The sequence below is a fragment of the Lithobates pipiens genome, unplaced genomic scaffold, assembly GCF_037356315.1.
Source record: "Lithobates pipiens isolate NorthernLeopardFrog02 unplaced genomic scaffold, aLitPip1_a1.2 Scaffold_13, whole genome shotgun sequence".
Classification (NCBI taxonomy): domain Eukaryota; kingdom Metazoa; phylum Chordata; class Amphibia; order Anura; family Ranidae; genus Lithobates; species Lithobates pipiens.
The window spans coordinates 96,462,604-96,478,017 of NW_027507718.1; the positions used below are offsets into that span (position 1 = coordinate 96,462,604).

The 15,414-nt window shown below is 41.4% G+C and overlaps 1 protein-coding gene across 1 annotated transcript in view; it reads left to right on the top strand.

The window, feature by feature from the left end:
* Window positions 1-8,046, top strand: part of NCBP1 (nuclear cap binding protein subunit 1) — a 90,642-nt gene extending 82,596 nt beyond the window's left edge. Inside the window, exons 20-23 of the mRNA XM_077475293.1 lie at window positions 3,956-4,070; window positions 6,804-6,926; window positions 7,006-7,119; window positions 7,217-8,046. Of these exons, the coding sequence (XP_077331419.1) occupies window positions 3,956-4,070; window positions 6,804-6,926; window positions 7,006-7,119; window positions 7,217-7,330 (466 nt within the window). The 3' untranslated portion in view covers window positions 7,331-8,046. The remainder of the gene's footprint in view (window positions 1-3,955; window positions 4,071-6,803; window positions 6,927-7,005; window positions 7,120-7,216) is intronic.
* The last annotated feature ends 7,368 nt before the right edge of the window (window positions 8,047-15,414 follow it).

Genomic DNA, 15,414 nt, shown 5'->3' on the forward strand with positions numbered 1-15,414 from the left:
TCATGGAATTAAAAAATCATGAGTATATACATTGAAAATTACTTCAATATAGTGTAAGTATCTGCAATCCTAGCATAGTTACCGAATAATGTACATCCAGATAGGTGGAGAAAAGAGTTCAGTGGAGATCCTTCTCAAAGAATGAAAATAAAATAAACCGCTCATCTCTCGCCCTACATGCGTATACAGGGGGCCCCGACATTACCAGCTGTCGCCGCACACCAGGAGGCAAAAGGGTAGAGTCTGATGGTGCAGCTTACAAGAGATCACACTGTTCACTCCTCTCCAATGTACAGTGCCTTGCGAAAGTATTCGGCCCCCTTGAACTTTACAACATTTTGCCACATTTCAGGCTTCAAACATAAAGATACAAAATTTTTATTTTTTGTGAAGAATCACCTACAAGTGGGACACAATTGTGAAGTGGAACGAAATCTATTGGATTTTTGAAACTTTTTTAACTAATAAAAAAATGAAAAGTAGGGCGTGCAAAATTATTCGGCCCCCTTGCGTTAATACTTTGTAGAGCCACCTTTTTGCTGCTATTACAGCTGCAAGACGCTTGGGGTATGTCTCTATCAGTTTTTCACATCGAGAGACTGAATTTCTTGCCCATTCTTCCTTGCAAAACAGCTCGAGCTCAGTGAGGTTGGAGAGCGTTTGTGAACAGCAGTTTTCAGCTCTTTCCACAGATTCTCGATTTGGATTCAGGTCTGGACTTTGACTTGGCCATTCTAACACCTGGATACGTTTATTTGTGAACCATTCCTTTGTAGATTTTTCTGTATGTTTGGGATCATTGTCTTTTTGGAAGATAAATCTCCGTCCCAGTTTCAGGTCTTTTGCAGACTCCAACAGGTTTTCATCCAGAATGGTCCTGTATTTGGCTGCATCCATCTTGCCCTCAATTTTAACCATCTTCCCTGTCCCTGCTGAAGAAAATCAGGCCCAAACCATGATGCTGCCACCACTATTTTTGACAGTGGGGATGGTGTGTTGAGGGTGATGAGCTGTTGCTTTTACGCCAAACATATCGTTTTGCATTGTGGGCAAAAAGTTTGATTTTGGTTTCATCTGACCAGAGCACCTTCTTCCACATGTTTGGTGTGTCTCCCAGGTGGCTTGTGGCAAACTTTAGACGAGACTTTTTATGGATATCTTTGAGAAATGGCTTTCTTCTTGCCACTCTTCCATAAAGGCCAGATTTGTACAGTGTACGACTGATGTCCTATGGACAGACTCTCCCACCTCAGCTGTAGTTCTCTGCAGTTCATCCAGAGTGATCATGGGCATCTTGGCTGCATCTCTGATCAGTCTTCTCCTTGTCTGAGCTGAAAGTTTAGAGGGACGGCCAGGTCTTGGTAGATTTGCAGTGGTCTGATACTCCCATTTCAAAATGATCGCTTGCACAGTGCTCCTTGGGAAGTTTAAAGCTTGGGAAATCTTTTTGTATCCAAATCCGGCTTTAAACTTCTCCAACAGTATTACGGACCTGCCTGGTGTGTTCCTTTGGTCTTCATGATGCTCTCTGCGCTTTCAACAGAACCCCGAGACTATCACAGAGCAGGTGCATTTATACAGAGACTTGATTACACACAGGTGGATTCTATTTATCACCATCAGTCATTTAGGACAACATTGGATCATTCAGAGATCCTCGCTGAACTTCTGGAGTGAGTTTGCTGCACTGAAAGTAAAGGGGCCGAATAATTTTGCACGCACCACTTTTCAGTTTTTTTTTTTTTGCTAAAAAAGTTTTTAAATTATCCAATAGATTTCGTTCCACTTCACAATTTTGTGTCCCACTTGTTGGTAATTCTTCACAAAAAATTTAAATTTTATATCTTTGAAGCCTGAAATGTGGCAAAAGGTTGAAAAGTTCAATGGGGGCCAAATACTTTCGCAAGGCACTGTAGTCCACAGGAGGGAGTGCAAGCATCGGCAACCAAGGGGTGGGAGGGAGGGACGCACCTGTAGCGAAATTCAATGTGGATGTGCAATTAGCGCTGGTTGCTCAATGATTGAATGAGCACGCAACCCGGCTAAGGTATAAAATATTTGTTTTATATAATACATAAATGTACCTACAGGTATTCAGCATGCAAAAAAAGGGGGGGGGGGGGTTATGCCAGGGAACCCTGTAACTTGTGTGGAAAAAGAAATGGTGCAAGATGTCCACACAATAACCAAAAAATGTGATGGTGCTAAAAAGATAAAACGTGTGAAAAAGAAAATAGAATATGTGAACCACGAAAGTGAAAGTGTGTGTTAAATGACAAAAAAGTGCACTAGAAAGGAAATGGTGAAGGAAGTGAATGATCAGTGCATGTGTATTGTATACAAAATGTGACCAGAAGTACTGAGTGGGTTATTACCTGAATTTGTCACTGTGGATAAGGACCCCCCGGAAAATAAACCGGGGGGGGGGGGGGGAGATATGGTGGGAACAAACCCAATCCAAGATAGGTCGTAGGGACAAAAACCCCACAAGTGTTCAAAGTCCAAAGGGGCAATTCCGACTGCAACATACAGATATATACAATGAAATACTGACATAATCACACTTAGGTTGGACTCTGGACTTGTGTCTTTTTTGAACCTCACTATGTAACATGATCAGCTCCTAAAATGCGTTTCCTGGAAGAGTCGTTTTTTTTTTTTTTTTTGTCCTGTGCCTTATGAAAGTGATAAAGTATCTGACTCCTCTTCTCCAGGGTATTCAACCCCCTACAATTAAAGGAAGGTAATGCAATGTCACTATGGGACATCATGGCTATAGAATTAAAATGGATTATCTGGGTAAAAACCCACATCTATAGCTGGTAACAAGTTTGCTCAAGGGAAAGAGGCAGTAAAAGATCTGAAGAGAAAGGGACAGAAAGAGGAGAGAGCAAAGACAAAGGTAGGCCAGGCTTCCGTTTCCAAGCTGTAGTAACAAGGGACGGCTGAACTGTAGCAAACGGAGACCACCTACAAAATAAAAATGACAGGCCACTAGGTAACAGCAACAGACCATAAAAGAAAAGTATCAACATAGCATAAAACTGTAATACGTACAGTGCACAATTGAGCACTGAGGGACCTATTGAGGGAGTTGTGTGAAGCACACAGAACAACCCCCAGTACCAGTATCCCACGTGAAAAACAAATGAACTACAAAACACACAACCCTCCATGATGAGCAACTTGAAGGCTGTGTAGGCCCCAAGGGACATCTATAGTGTTAGAGTTAATGGCATAGGACTGTAAGGGCTAGCAGTGTCAAAAGACAAAATGCTGTCTAGTTTGTATAAAAATGTCCTACAACAGTAAAAATCTTAATACGGACAACATAGGACAAGGATAGTTCTCTAGCAGCATTGAGAAACCATACAACCAAACCTAGAGGGGTTGCCAGGGCAGGGTATGAACCCTGATTAAAAGAAAAGTGTTTTTAACCTCGATATAATAAAAATAAAACTTGGAATAGGGAAGAAAAAAAAATTTATATTAAGGAGAAGCCAGTCATCTGGTGATCTATGGGAAGAGCTGGGATGTTTCTTCTTGCTTTGCTTCTGCCTTTGCGGTAGGAATGATAAACCATGGGTGAAGGGCCAAACCGGCAGGGAGACCTGAGGAAGCTCCAGTATACTAAAAGTTTGGTAAATCTACCAAAGTGCGGAACAGGGCAGTTTCCATCTACTCATGGTGGACCCAAAGCTGGAAGGGAAACCGCCATTGATACTTGATGTATCTCCTGTAGAAATAATGTGAGCCGTTTTTAAGGCACATCTCCTAGCCAATGTTTGGCAAGACAAATCTGGCAAAAGCATGAGGGGGTCCCGTTCAGAGTGGAATCCTGTGTGCTGGCAGCCTGCATGTACTTTGGACATGATTAGTAGAATTGATTTACATTCAACTGAACTGGTACTTTAATGCTGATGTAAATTGTGTTTTTTGGAATTTTCTCTTTTAGATTGTACGTTTGGGAAACCTTGCATTCCACAATTCGGAAAATGAACAAACATGTTCAGAGAATACAGAAGGAGTTAGAAGATGCAAAGCAAAGACTGGCCAAGCAACACAAACGTGTATGTAATCTAGAGGGTGAATATGCCATTTCTGGGATTTTAGCCTGCAACTGAAGGGTCTAATGCCATGTGGTAATTGCTAATATAGAGGGCTGTTTACCAATAACAAAATGGTTAAAGGGGTTGCAACCCCTCGTGTTTTCTCACCTTGAAAATACTTCTTACACTGGTGCCTGCCCCCAATACCACCACCCCAACCATATCCCCCAGCCCCCACCCTCCGGTCCCTTGGCGGAGACGTGCTCACCTCCTCTGCCCAGTGTTCTCGGCTCTTGATTGGATAGATTTTTAACAGCGCAGCCATTGGCTCCCGCTGCTGTCAATCAAATCCAATGATGCGGGGGGTGGGGCAGAGTCTGGAATTCTGTCTATGCACCAAATTATGGACTCAGAATCGCACCTGCAAGGTAACCTGCACAGTGCAGTTAAGTATATGTTTGTGTTTTTTTTTTTTTGTTCACTTTAAGGTCTTGCGTTGATGGAATCGGTTTAATATACTTTTGCGTTCAGTCACAATTAATTTGACCTGTAGCTGATCTGCTGACCTGTAATCAACTTTAAGCAGGTTTTGCAATCCCATATACTTTTATATATGGAAGCACCATTAAGGGGCAGGTGTCGGCTTTTTTTTCTTTTCTTTTTTTTTTGCGACTCATTCATTGGTGAGTATGTTTGTCCAGGGGGTTCATGTGGCCCTTCTGGTTCGGCCAGGAGGGTTTCTGAGTTGGCAGCCTTGTCTTGCAAGTCTCCCTACTTGATCCTCCACAAGGATAAGGCGGTGCTGCGTTTCTTCCAAAGGTTGTTTTGGAGGCTGCTTTGCATTCTCTGGACATGGTCCGGGCTTTGCGGGTGTATCTGTCTGCTACTGCTCCTTTCCTGAGGACTCATTTGTATCGGTCCGAAGAAGGCCCTGGCGGTCTTGTCGTCCACTATTTCTCGTGGATCAGACTGATCGTGTTTCAGGCTTATGCCATAAGGGGCGGGCGCCCTCCTTTCCTGTGACGGCACATTCGACCAGGGCAATTGGTGCCTCCCTGGGCTTTCTGACATCAAGAGTCTGTTTTCCCAGGTGTGTAAGGCAGCGACTTGGTCGTCTGTTCACACTTAAATTTTAATCTCGCAAAATTTTACTAGGTTGATGTGGGCGCATCTTCGGATGCATGCTTCAGCCGCAAGGTTTTACAGGTGACAGTTTAAGGTTGCAACTCCTCTGAGGGGTTCATTTTTGTTATGGGTGGAGTTTATTTTCTTGCTGTTCCCACCCTTCGTTTTTTGACACTGCTTGGGGACGTCCCTAAGGTCAAGATTAAAGGTGCTGTGTCCGTCGTCATTGAACAAAAGAGAAAATAGGATTTTTGTACTCGGCGTAAAATCCTTTTCTCTGACGTTCATTGACGGACACAGCACCCACCCCTCGTATTTATGTTTGTACTGCTTTTTGACAAACAGCTGCTGGAAGCAGAGTGAGGGGTTATAGCCAGTACTGTGCAGCTTTGCTGTTCTTTTTTTTTTTTTTTTTTTTATAAGGTCAAGATATTAAAGGTGCTGTGTCCATCAATGAACTTCAGAGAAAAGGATTTTACGGAGTACAAAAATCCTATTTTTTTTTAAGTGCAACTCCAGCCTGTGCAGTGATGTGGGATGTTCCAGGCGCTTCTGGGCATGCAGTCGTGTTATTTTGGGCTCTTGTGGCCATGCAGTACTGCAGTGTGGGATATGGCTGGTTGGCGGTATCTGGAACCACTGTGGAGTGAAAGCGTACGTCAGTGACATCACACCACCTCCATTCATAAGGAGTTCGCAAATCTAAAATATTCCATCGACTCAACAGTCCTCTCGGCAAATGGCTTGAGCTTGGGGTCATGGGGGGGGGGGGGGGGCGGCGGCATTTTACCTGGGCATTTTATGGCCTTCGAAACTGTGATAGGTGGTTGTGAGGTGTGAAATCAAAAATGTATACCCTTAGACATCCTTCCTGAAGGCGGTGCTTAGTTTTTGGGGTCCTGTAAGCAGCTGAACTCCCAAAAAGTCTCACGTGTGGTATCCCTATACTCAGGAGAAGCAGCGGAATGTATTTTGGGGTGTAATTCCACATATGGCATGGTTATATGTTTGTAATGTTTCAATCACTTGTAACAAAAAAATGGGGTTGTACTGCCCTGCCATTTTAGCACCTCAAGAAATGAGATGGGTAGTCATAAACTAAAAGCTGCGTAAATCTCGGAAACTGTACCATAGTTTGTAGACCCTAACTTCTGCGCAAACCAATTTAATATACGCTTATTGACTACGAAAGAAAGACATGTGGCTGAATATATTTTGGCCTAAATGTATGACTAAAATTTAGTTTATTGGATTTTTCTTAGAAGAAAAAGTAGAAAATATATATTTTTTTTTTTCAAAATTCCCAGTCTTTCTGTTTTTATGTCACAAAAAAATACGCAGAGGCAATCAAATACCATCAAAAGAAAGCTCTATTTGTGGGGAAAAGATGCAAATTTTGTTTGGGTACAACATTGCACGATCGCACAATTATCAGTTAAAGTAACGCAGTGCCAAATTGTAAAAAGTGCTCTGGTCATTGAGCAGCCAAATCTTCCAGGGCTTAAGTGGTTATACAAAGCTATAACTAAAGATATATATCTGTTCATTGAGATTTCCCAGAAATAGTATGCAGCCTATTAGCCAGTGAATGCTTTGACAGGTGACACTTATATGTGTAATTGTTTTTAGAGAGACAATGACGACGATAGTGGAAGGGAGGATGGACCCCTGGAGGAACAAATAGAGCGCCTGCAGGAAAAAGTGGAGTCTGCTCAAAGTGAACAGAAGAATCTTTTCCTTGTCATTTTCCAGGTAATTAACATAACTAACGTTTATTCACTGCTCCTTTCTCACTCGCTTAGAAGATTTAGTAATGGTTGTTCTCTCTTAGCGCTTTATCATGATTCTGACTGAGCACTTAGTACGCTGTGAAACTGGAGGCATTGATGTGATCACTCCATGGTACAAGAACTGTATAGAAAGGCTTAAGCAAATCTTCCTACAGGTCAGTCAAACCTTTCTGAATGGTGTATTTGTTTCTTTGGGGGGGTGGGGGCTGCTGCAGCATGATACTAATCACATTTTATTTTTTTATTTTTCAGCATCATCAGATTATCCAGCAGTACATGGTGACACTGGAAAACTTGTTGTTCACAGGAGAATTGGACCATCACATCCTGACAGTCTTCCAGCAGTTCTGTGCACTACAGGCTTAATACAAACACCGGCAACTTGTCTGCACCTTATAGAGCTGGAGGCTATTTGGACATATGGTGATTTTTCTAAAAAAAAAAAAAAAAAAACTATCAATGACACATTTTACATGTGGTTGTAGTAGATTAAAGGAAGACTTTTTTGCTAGTATTTAAAATGATCTGGCTTCAGCTCGGGAATACAAGGAGTTTCTAGCAGAATAATTTTCTTTTGGCTTTTCCATGAAGCTTTAGCATTCATGTGGTTATGAATTTCCCCATTATCTTTGTAGTCCTATTATAGAGTATTTTAATGTATTGTTATGCCTCCTTGTTGCAATGTGAAAATAGGAATCAAATTTTGTAAAGGGGCTGTACAACTTATATATATAATTTTTTTTTTTTTTTATCTACACAAATATTTGGAGTTGTGAAACTTCATTTGCTTGCTTTTCTTTCCCCATCATGTCTTATTTTTGACATATGTCTCAATTTGAATACAAAAAAATCTTTGTTTTTAAAAGTGTATCTTGGTGGTTTTCTTATTGTCTGCATGTATAAAATCTCTAACAAATCAAAATATCTGTGTAGGAAGTCATAGAACAGGCCAGGTCAAGATGTTGTCTTTCAGTGAAGCTAAATGGAATCTGATCTGTTTGCTTTATTCAAATGTGTGCCATTTTTGATACTGCTAACATGGAGCTTCCAATCCTGAATCAAACTTGGTTCCTATGTTTTAATGATATGTAGTTTTTAGCAGTGAGCCTAACGTAAATCCTAAAAATGTTCACAAAACAGTTGGGAACCAATAATGTGTGGTGATGCCACACGGCGTGTCTATAGAACACAACGTTTTTAAAGGGGGTAATCTGGGTTGTGTTTTTTTTTTTATAACTTTGTGTCCCTTGTACCGAAGCAAGAACCGGCTCTAACACAGGTCTCTACTTCCAATTCCAGCACACAACAAGCAGCTTATTTGACTAAAGCAAAATTCCCTGCATCTACAGAGCATCACATTTTTCTTGGACAGATTAAAGCCCTAATACAGCCATCTTTGTCCAGGGCCCAAAAAACACCACGCATCTTCTCCTGTTAATCCACCAGAGTCTGATCCCAATATGCCAGTCTTGGAAGTATGAAGAGGCAGTATTGGAGAAAACTGCAAGACTTTTCTTCCCTGGGTTGTCACAATATTGAATAGGGAGCTTCACACAACATGCTTGCTAAGGTTGAACAGTTAATTGTCCATGTTTGCCTTGGCATTGCGCGTCTCCTTCTTCCTCTATTTCACCATGACCCTTTGGGTACAAAGGGTCATGGAAAACATTCCCTGTTCATGTACAGGAATAATGTGCGGTCTATGATGACTCTGCTCTCCCAATCTGGTTTGTGTGGTTAATAGTGCATGTATGTGAAAATAAATACTTTTTTTTTGGGGGGGGGGGGGGGGAATATGAATAAAAATTAGTTGAAAGAAAAATATTTTTTAATTTGATATAAAAAACAAACTGATATGGTTGTAAACTGAGTAATGGATTTGCAGTCTCCATTTAAAACATTAGCACTTTTATTATTCTCTTCAAGGAACATCGTGAAGGATGACAAAAGTGCTAGGGAAAGGGCAGTAAGTACCAGTAATGGACAGCACTAACCATGTCATCTGTCCATTCTGTAGGAAAAGCAATTTCTTCATATTCCATTCTGACAAACTTTATGCTTTACACAACTGGATGGTAATATTTTAGGCTGACACCCCATTCCTAAGTACCAGTCGAACTATACACATTCTATACACCCTTTTTTATATATTTTTTTCACTACAAGTATAAGCAGGTCCTTGATTACTCTGACACTCCTAATAGAATTTTTACTGAACTCTATCCAGTGGGCAGTTCGTGTTGATCCTGCTGTCTCGGTCTTAAACAGCTAACTATTCGTTTTGAAAATGTTCCTTCTTTCAAAGATTCTGCAAATAGAAAGTTGCAACCAGCTCTTGTTGCACATTCAGTTTGTCAAGCTGCAGCTAACTGGACTAGAACAATGAACAACTAATATGACATTGTATTTGAGCATTGTGCCATTACACAGCAGTTGCTTTCTGCTCTGCTTTTCTCTTTAGATGCCCTAGAACAGGGATATGCAATTAGCGGACCTCCAGCTGTTACAAAACTACAAGTCCCATTATGCCTCCTCTGGGTGCCATGCTTGTGACTGTTGGTCTTGCTATGCCTCATTTGACTTGTAGTTTTGCAACAGCTGGAGGTCCGCTAATTGTATATCCCTGCCTTAGAACATGTCTTCAGACACATTTCCCAAATAGGTCTAATCTCCATTCACATGCACAGAATCTAATGGCTAAAAACTTGGACTGCTGAAGTGACCTGCAAACCATACCTCACGCGTATGCTGTTAAAAGGAAAACATCTATTTGGTGAGGCACTTGACCAATTTACCAAAGAGGTCAGAGGTGGGAAGGTTTTGCTTCCACAGCAGAAAGTCCCAAAACCATCCTCTTCAGGAGAGCCTAGCACTCCTGAACATTGGAGCACCTGTCCACTCTAACCAGGCTTTAAGTTCAAACTTTCAAGTACGGCATTTTATTTGGGTGCAAGGCTTCACCCATCAGAGTCCCAAAGCCCTCTTCACAGGAAGTCATCCTAAGTGTGGGGGGAGGCATTGTTGGTTTCCCTCTCTCTAGATCACAGATGTCCCAGACCTGTGAGTTTGTTCAGTGATTTCAAGGTGTACAAAATAGTTCAACACTACCACTTTCTTTCAAATCAAACCGCCCAAGGATTCATTTTGCAGAATGTTCTGAACTACCCTTTGTCCTAGGGAGTCGTCAGTAATTCCACAAGACAAGTTCAGAAGACTTTTTTTATTTGAACTTGTTCACAGTACCATAATAGAACAGGGTTATTTGTAAAATTCTGGATTTAAAACCCCTTACCAAATACCTTCAAATTCCAAACTTTCTCATGACATTATCAAGGTCAAAATGAATGAGACAAGTGCAATACATGGGGTCTATGTATATTCAAGATCCTAATCATGTTCCCATTTGCCTACTTCATCAGTTAGTGTTTTTTTTGTGCTTCGTATTGGCAGACTACCACTTCATTTGACACATTGCCATTTGTAAACCTTCTTAAAGCAAATAGGCCAAAGATTTTAGCACTTCCTGCTTGCCCTTTTTAGAACTTGGGGTATCCAAGTCACAAGCTAGCTATCTAGATGACACCTTCTGAAGAACTTGTCTCCCAGCTATCAGAAAATGTCCACAAGGCAGTTCAGGTACTCCAGGCCTTTGGATGATCAATTTAAAAAAAAATCTACTCACCAGTCTTCCCTTTGCCTGAAATACTTTAGTCTGATCCTGGACTCATCCCAAGCTCCCCATGAACATCTTCAAGCTCAGAGCAGTCAAAAATGGTCCTGCAGCGCTGAACCCCTTCTGAAGTGTCATGCAATTGGGGTGCAGTCAGTGCCACAAGGAGCAGCCTAGGAGCACCAGGAGTAGGGTTGCTAGAAGGAAGTGAACCAGATAATCTCTTGCACAGAAACTTACTGTCTAGTGGTCTCTGCGGTCCACCTCCTCAGGAGTGGACAACTGGAAAGCGAATTACCTCAGCCTCTGTCTCTTGGATCAAGGGGAATGGAGCCTTCATCCAGATGTCGTCAATCTGATGTGCCTAAAATTGGTGACTCTGGATGTTGACATCCTTGCCTCCAGGTACAACAACAAACTCCCTCCTGTTTGACACCAAAACCATACTCTAGTTCATAAAATGTAAAAATACTGGGGTATATGGCGCTACCTCTTATTTAAAAAACTAACATAACATAATTCCAAAATCCCAAAAAGAGAGTATATTTTGGTGGGAAACCCTAATAATGCCAAGTCCAATAATACATCAACTTATTCCATGACCTATCCTGTCTTTCAAATAATAATCCTAGAAGTCCAGTTACCAGACTAAGGAGATAATGTCTCCTTCTCAAAAGAGATGCAATACAATAATTTCAAAACCACTACCTCTAGTTCTATAAAAATTGGATGAATCTCTGCTGTTCACAGCTGAAGTCGCATAGATTGACCCCTTGCGATTTAAACAAAAGTGTGACCTTATCTATTGTAATATGTGTGTATCTTACATCCGTGTTCAAAGGAATTATAATTCACCAAAATATATATATATATATATATATATATATATATATATATATATATATATATATATATATATTCTGTGAAAGAAATAATATCTAAATGACTGTGATACTCGATGCGACTTTACCCTTAAAGTCGCATGAGTATTAATAATGTGACTTATCTGACAACACCTCAGCTAAATTTGTAAACGGGTCTAAAAGTGCAAATATATAAATAAGAAATAAGTGTACAAAGTGCAATTTGAAACCAGTAAAGCAATGAAAATAAAATTAAAATTCTAAAGTGCAAATTACTGTAAACATATATCACAAACAAAGATAGTGTATATTCCTAAAAAATGACCAACTAAGAAATAAATCACAATAAAAATAAATAAAAAATCAAATACCAAATTAAAAAATTAAGAGTAAAAACCCAAACAAAAAAGGGGTTACTAATAAAAAAGAAAAAGCAAAAAAACAGAACAAGAGAAAAAAAAAAGAGAAAAAAACCCCCAAAAAATCCCCAAAAAATGTCTATAGTGTCCACTGTCAAAAAAATCTTCTTTTCATTCATCTTAAGTTCATAAAGTGACTTTAGTGCTTGTTGTGAATTCTTCAAAGTGACTTCCGTGCTCCCCCACAAGGTACCCCACTCACCAGAGGAATAGACCCCTACAGGGGTACTTCGCCTTTAAATCAGCTTTGAGGAAATCCAGCTCCTTGGTCCATATGCTGTGTGTTCATTCGTATTCAGCAGAAAATTCCATATTGCCTTCATAGGAAAAAAATTATAATCTCCATAGTGTAATATGTATATAAAAAATTATTTGGAGATGCTAATAATATATTTAAAAAAACGTTTATTTCCACAAAAAATGTATATAAAAATACAAAAACACAAATAAAAAGTATATATGCGCTAATGGCTATCTAGCCCAAAGGGGACAGGAACAATCCTGAGTTGTACTTAACAAATTGCTCCAATCAAAGTGAGCAGTAGTCTTAGATTAGTTCCGTTTGCAAAAGATGGTAGATAAATTATTTGTAAGTTCCCCTAGGGTAGAGCCCTTCTTAGCGACTCTCCTAGACACGCTACGGGGTCCGTTCGGTGGATGCGCAGCATGCTCTCCAACTGCGTTCCAAACACCGTAGGCAACCCGGAAGTGGCGTAGTAAGCGTAACTCCGTCGAATGCGTTTCGTCATTGACGTCTTCATGCCTTGATACTCTCCAGATCTGAGTTCAGACTAAGTTATGTAAATCTTGCCTTGTCTGTCAAGAAAATGGAGCAAGAAGAAAAATTGTGATTCTAATTGTCCCGAACTGGCCCAGGAGAGCCTGGTACATGGACATGCTTGTAATTCTAACAGATGATCCTGGCCCCTCCCAACAGACCAGATCTGCTATCTCAAGGCCCCTTCTATTCCATCCTGCTTCTCAGACTCTGGCTTTGGCAGATATTAAAGGATAGAGGGGGGTTTTGAGTCTGTGATTTCCCCTACCTTTTGCGAACATCAATAAAAGCTGCTGCCAGAAAAATATCACATCTGGAATTTCTTTGGTCCCCGTGTGAAAACAGGGACTTTAATCCTGGAGACCACTCTGTACCTTGCATTCTGGCCTTCCTACAATCCGGTCTTGAGCAGAAAATGGCCCTAAGTGCTCAAGTCTCAGGCCAAGCTTCTAAGTACGTAACAACCAATGGTAACTGGAAAGTGATATCACCTTTTCAGGAAATGTATGCTATTTTCCTTAAAGTAAATTAGTGGGCTTTGCCATATGGCCAGTTTACAATGATATTCCTATAGAATTGGGTCAGTTAAGGTAAAACCATCCTTTTATATGGCACCTTAACCAGGTTTTGGAGGCATTCTTATAAATTAGTGAGCCACAATCAAGGAAATATTAAAGGCAGATCTTTTTTTAAATAAACATGTCATACTTGTCTGCTCTTTGCAATGCTTTTGCACAAAGCAGCCCTGATCCACCTCTTCTTGGGTCCCCTGCCAGCGTTCCTGGCCCCTGCCGGGTCCCCCATAGCAAGCAGCTTGCTATAGGGGCACCCAAACAGGTTTACCTGTTGCTGCTCTGTGTCCACTCACACATTGGCGCGTGGCTTGGCACCGTACCTGGCCCCACTCTCTGGGTTGAGATGCACATCGCTGAATCGAGATGGGGCTCAGTTAAGTATTGGGAGTTGCTGCACACAGAAGTTTTTTTTTTTTTTTTTTTTTTTTTTTTTTTTGTCGCTCGAATCAGGCAGATTTGGGCATTTTGAGAGCGGGAAGCAGATGACAAAATGTAAAAACAAATTATGAAACAGATGATCGTTTTTCCTATTGGCCAATAACAAAAAAAAAGCGCCAAACCTCGCCGGAAAACGCTGCATGGAAACACGCAACTACATGCGTCAAAATGCCAGAAAAACAACATGCTCAGGTGTGAATGGGGCCTTCAGGAAAGAGGTACCAGTTCAGAAACATGTCTGGCAGTTGACAGTAACCAAAAAAAAAGCTACTTTAATAGGGAGATCCTCTAGGGGGACGTCCTTTATATGTTCAAATGATAGTTATCTCTGTACTGCAGAAATTAAGTGATAAGGAAATTAAAGTGGTTGTAAAAGCCCATGTTTTTTAATCCTCATGCATTTTATGCATGAAGGCAAAAAAAAAAAACCTGTGTGAAGCAACTCCCAATACTTTACCTGAGCCCCATCTCGATTCAGCGATGTGCATCTCAACCTAGAGAGCGGGGCCAGGTACGGTGCCAAGCCATGCGCCAATGTGTGAGTGGACACAGAGCAGCAACTGTACAGGTACCTGCACCCCCCTCCCCCCCTGAAAGGTGCCAATTGTGGCGCTGGAGGGGGGGGGGGGATTCCAATGAGCGGAAGGTCCACTTTAGGATGGGCCTCCGCTTTAAGCCCAAGGCCATCCTTACTCCCGAAGGTGGTCTAAGCTTTCCAATTCAATGAGTGCATTGTCTTCCTTTCTCTATGCCCTGCTCCTAAGCATCCAAGGAAATCTCTCTGTTGCCTGGATAAAGTCAGCCATTAGGTCTGTGTTTCTCAACTTTTTTTTTTTTTTACACCTTGGAGGGATCCCTGGCAAAAAAAATGTTTTCCATTATTTTTTTTTATTGATTTTCAAATATATGGGGCAGAGCACATAACAGGGTAAATTACATGGGACTGGGGACATTACATGGGGCAGAGCACATGACGGAACATTACATGGGACAGGGCACATTACAGGGGGTCAGGGACAGACTGTTGGGCACATTGTGGGGGGGACACAGCGGGCACACTTCAGTTCTTGCTGGCTTCAGAGCTCATTTCATATCTTCTCCAGCAGGGTGCTGTTCTCCCTCGCCCCCCCCCCCCTTTTTCTGTCCACCCCAGATAATGTCACAAGCACTCGGGAAGGACAGGAGGGGCCTGAAAGGAACAGCGCGCTACAGTCAATAGGGTGCCAGCTGCTTCCCTGCCTGTGGCTGCGATACTCCTGTCAGCTGCCTGCGACTGACTGAAAAGAACGCTCCTCCTGCTCCTTTACGCACCTCTTTCACCAGATCAGTGGGTATTTTGGCACCAAGAATCTGTGGTCCAGTTGTATAAGCCCAACATCTTCTCTTTTGTTCATACCTTTTCAAAGTTTTACCAGGTGGATATAGCCTTTCTGCTGATGTAGCTTTTAGCCACAAGATTCTTCCACCGGCTCCTTGAGGTTTGGTCCCCTGACTGTTGTTGGGCCTGCTTTCACAGTTCTGTTTACCTCATTGTTGCCCACCCGTTCTATTCATTGCTTGAGGACATTCCCATGGTGTATGGATATTCTGCCTGTGTCCTGTACTGTACAATTAAGATGGAAGGAATATTGACTTTTATTTAAAATTTTACTAAAACCAGGACCCTGCATTTACTATACCTGATCTCCCACAGTACACAGAACATGG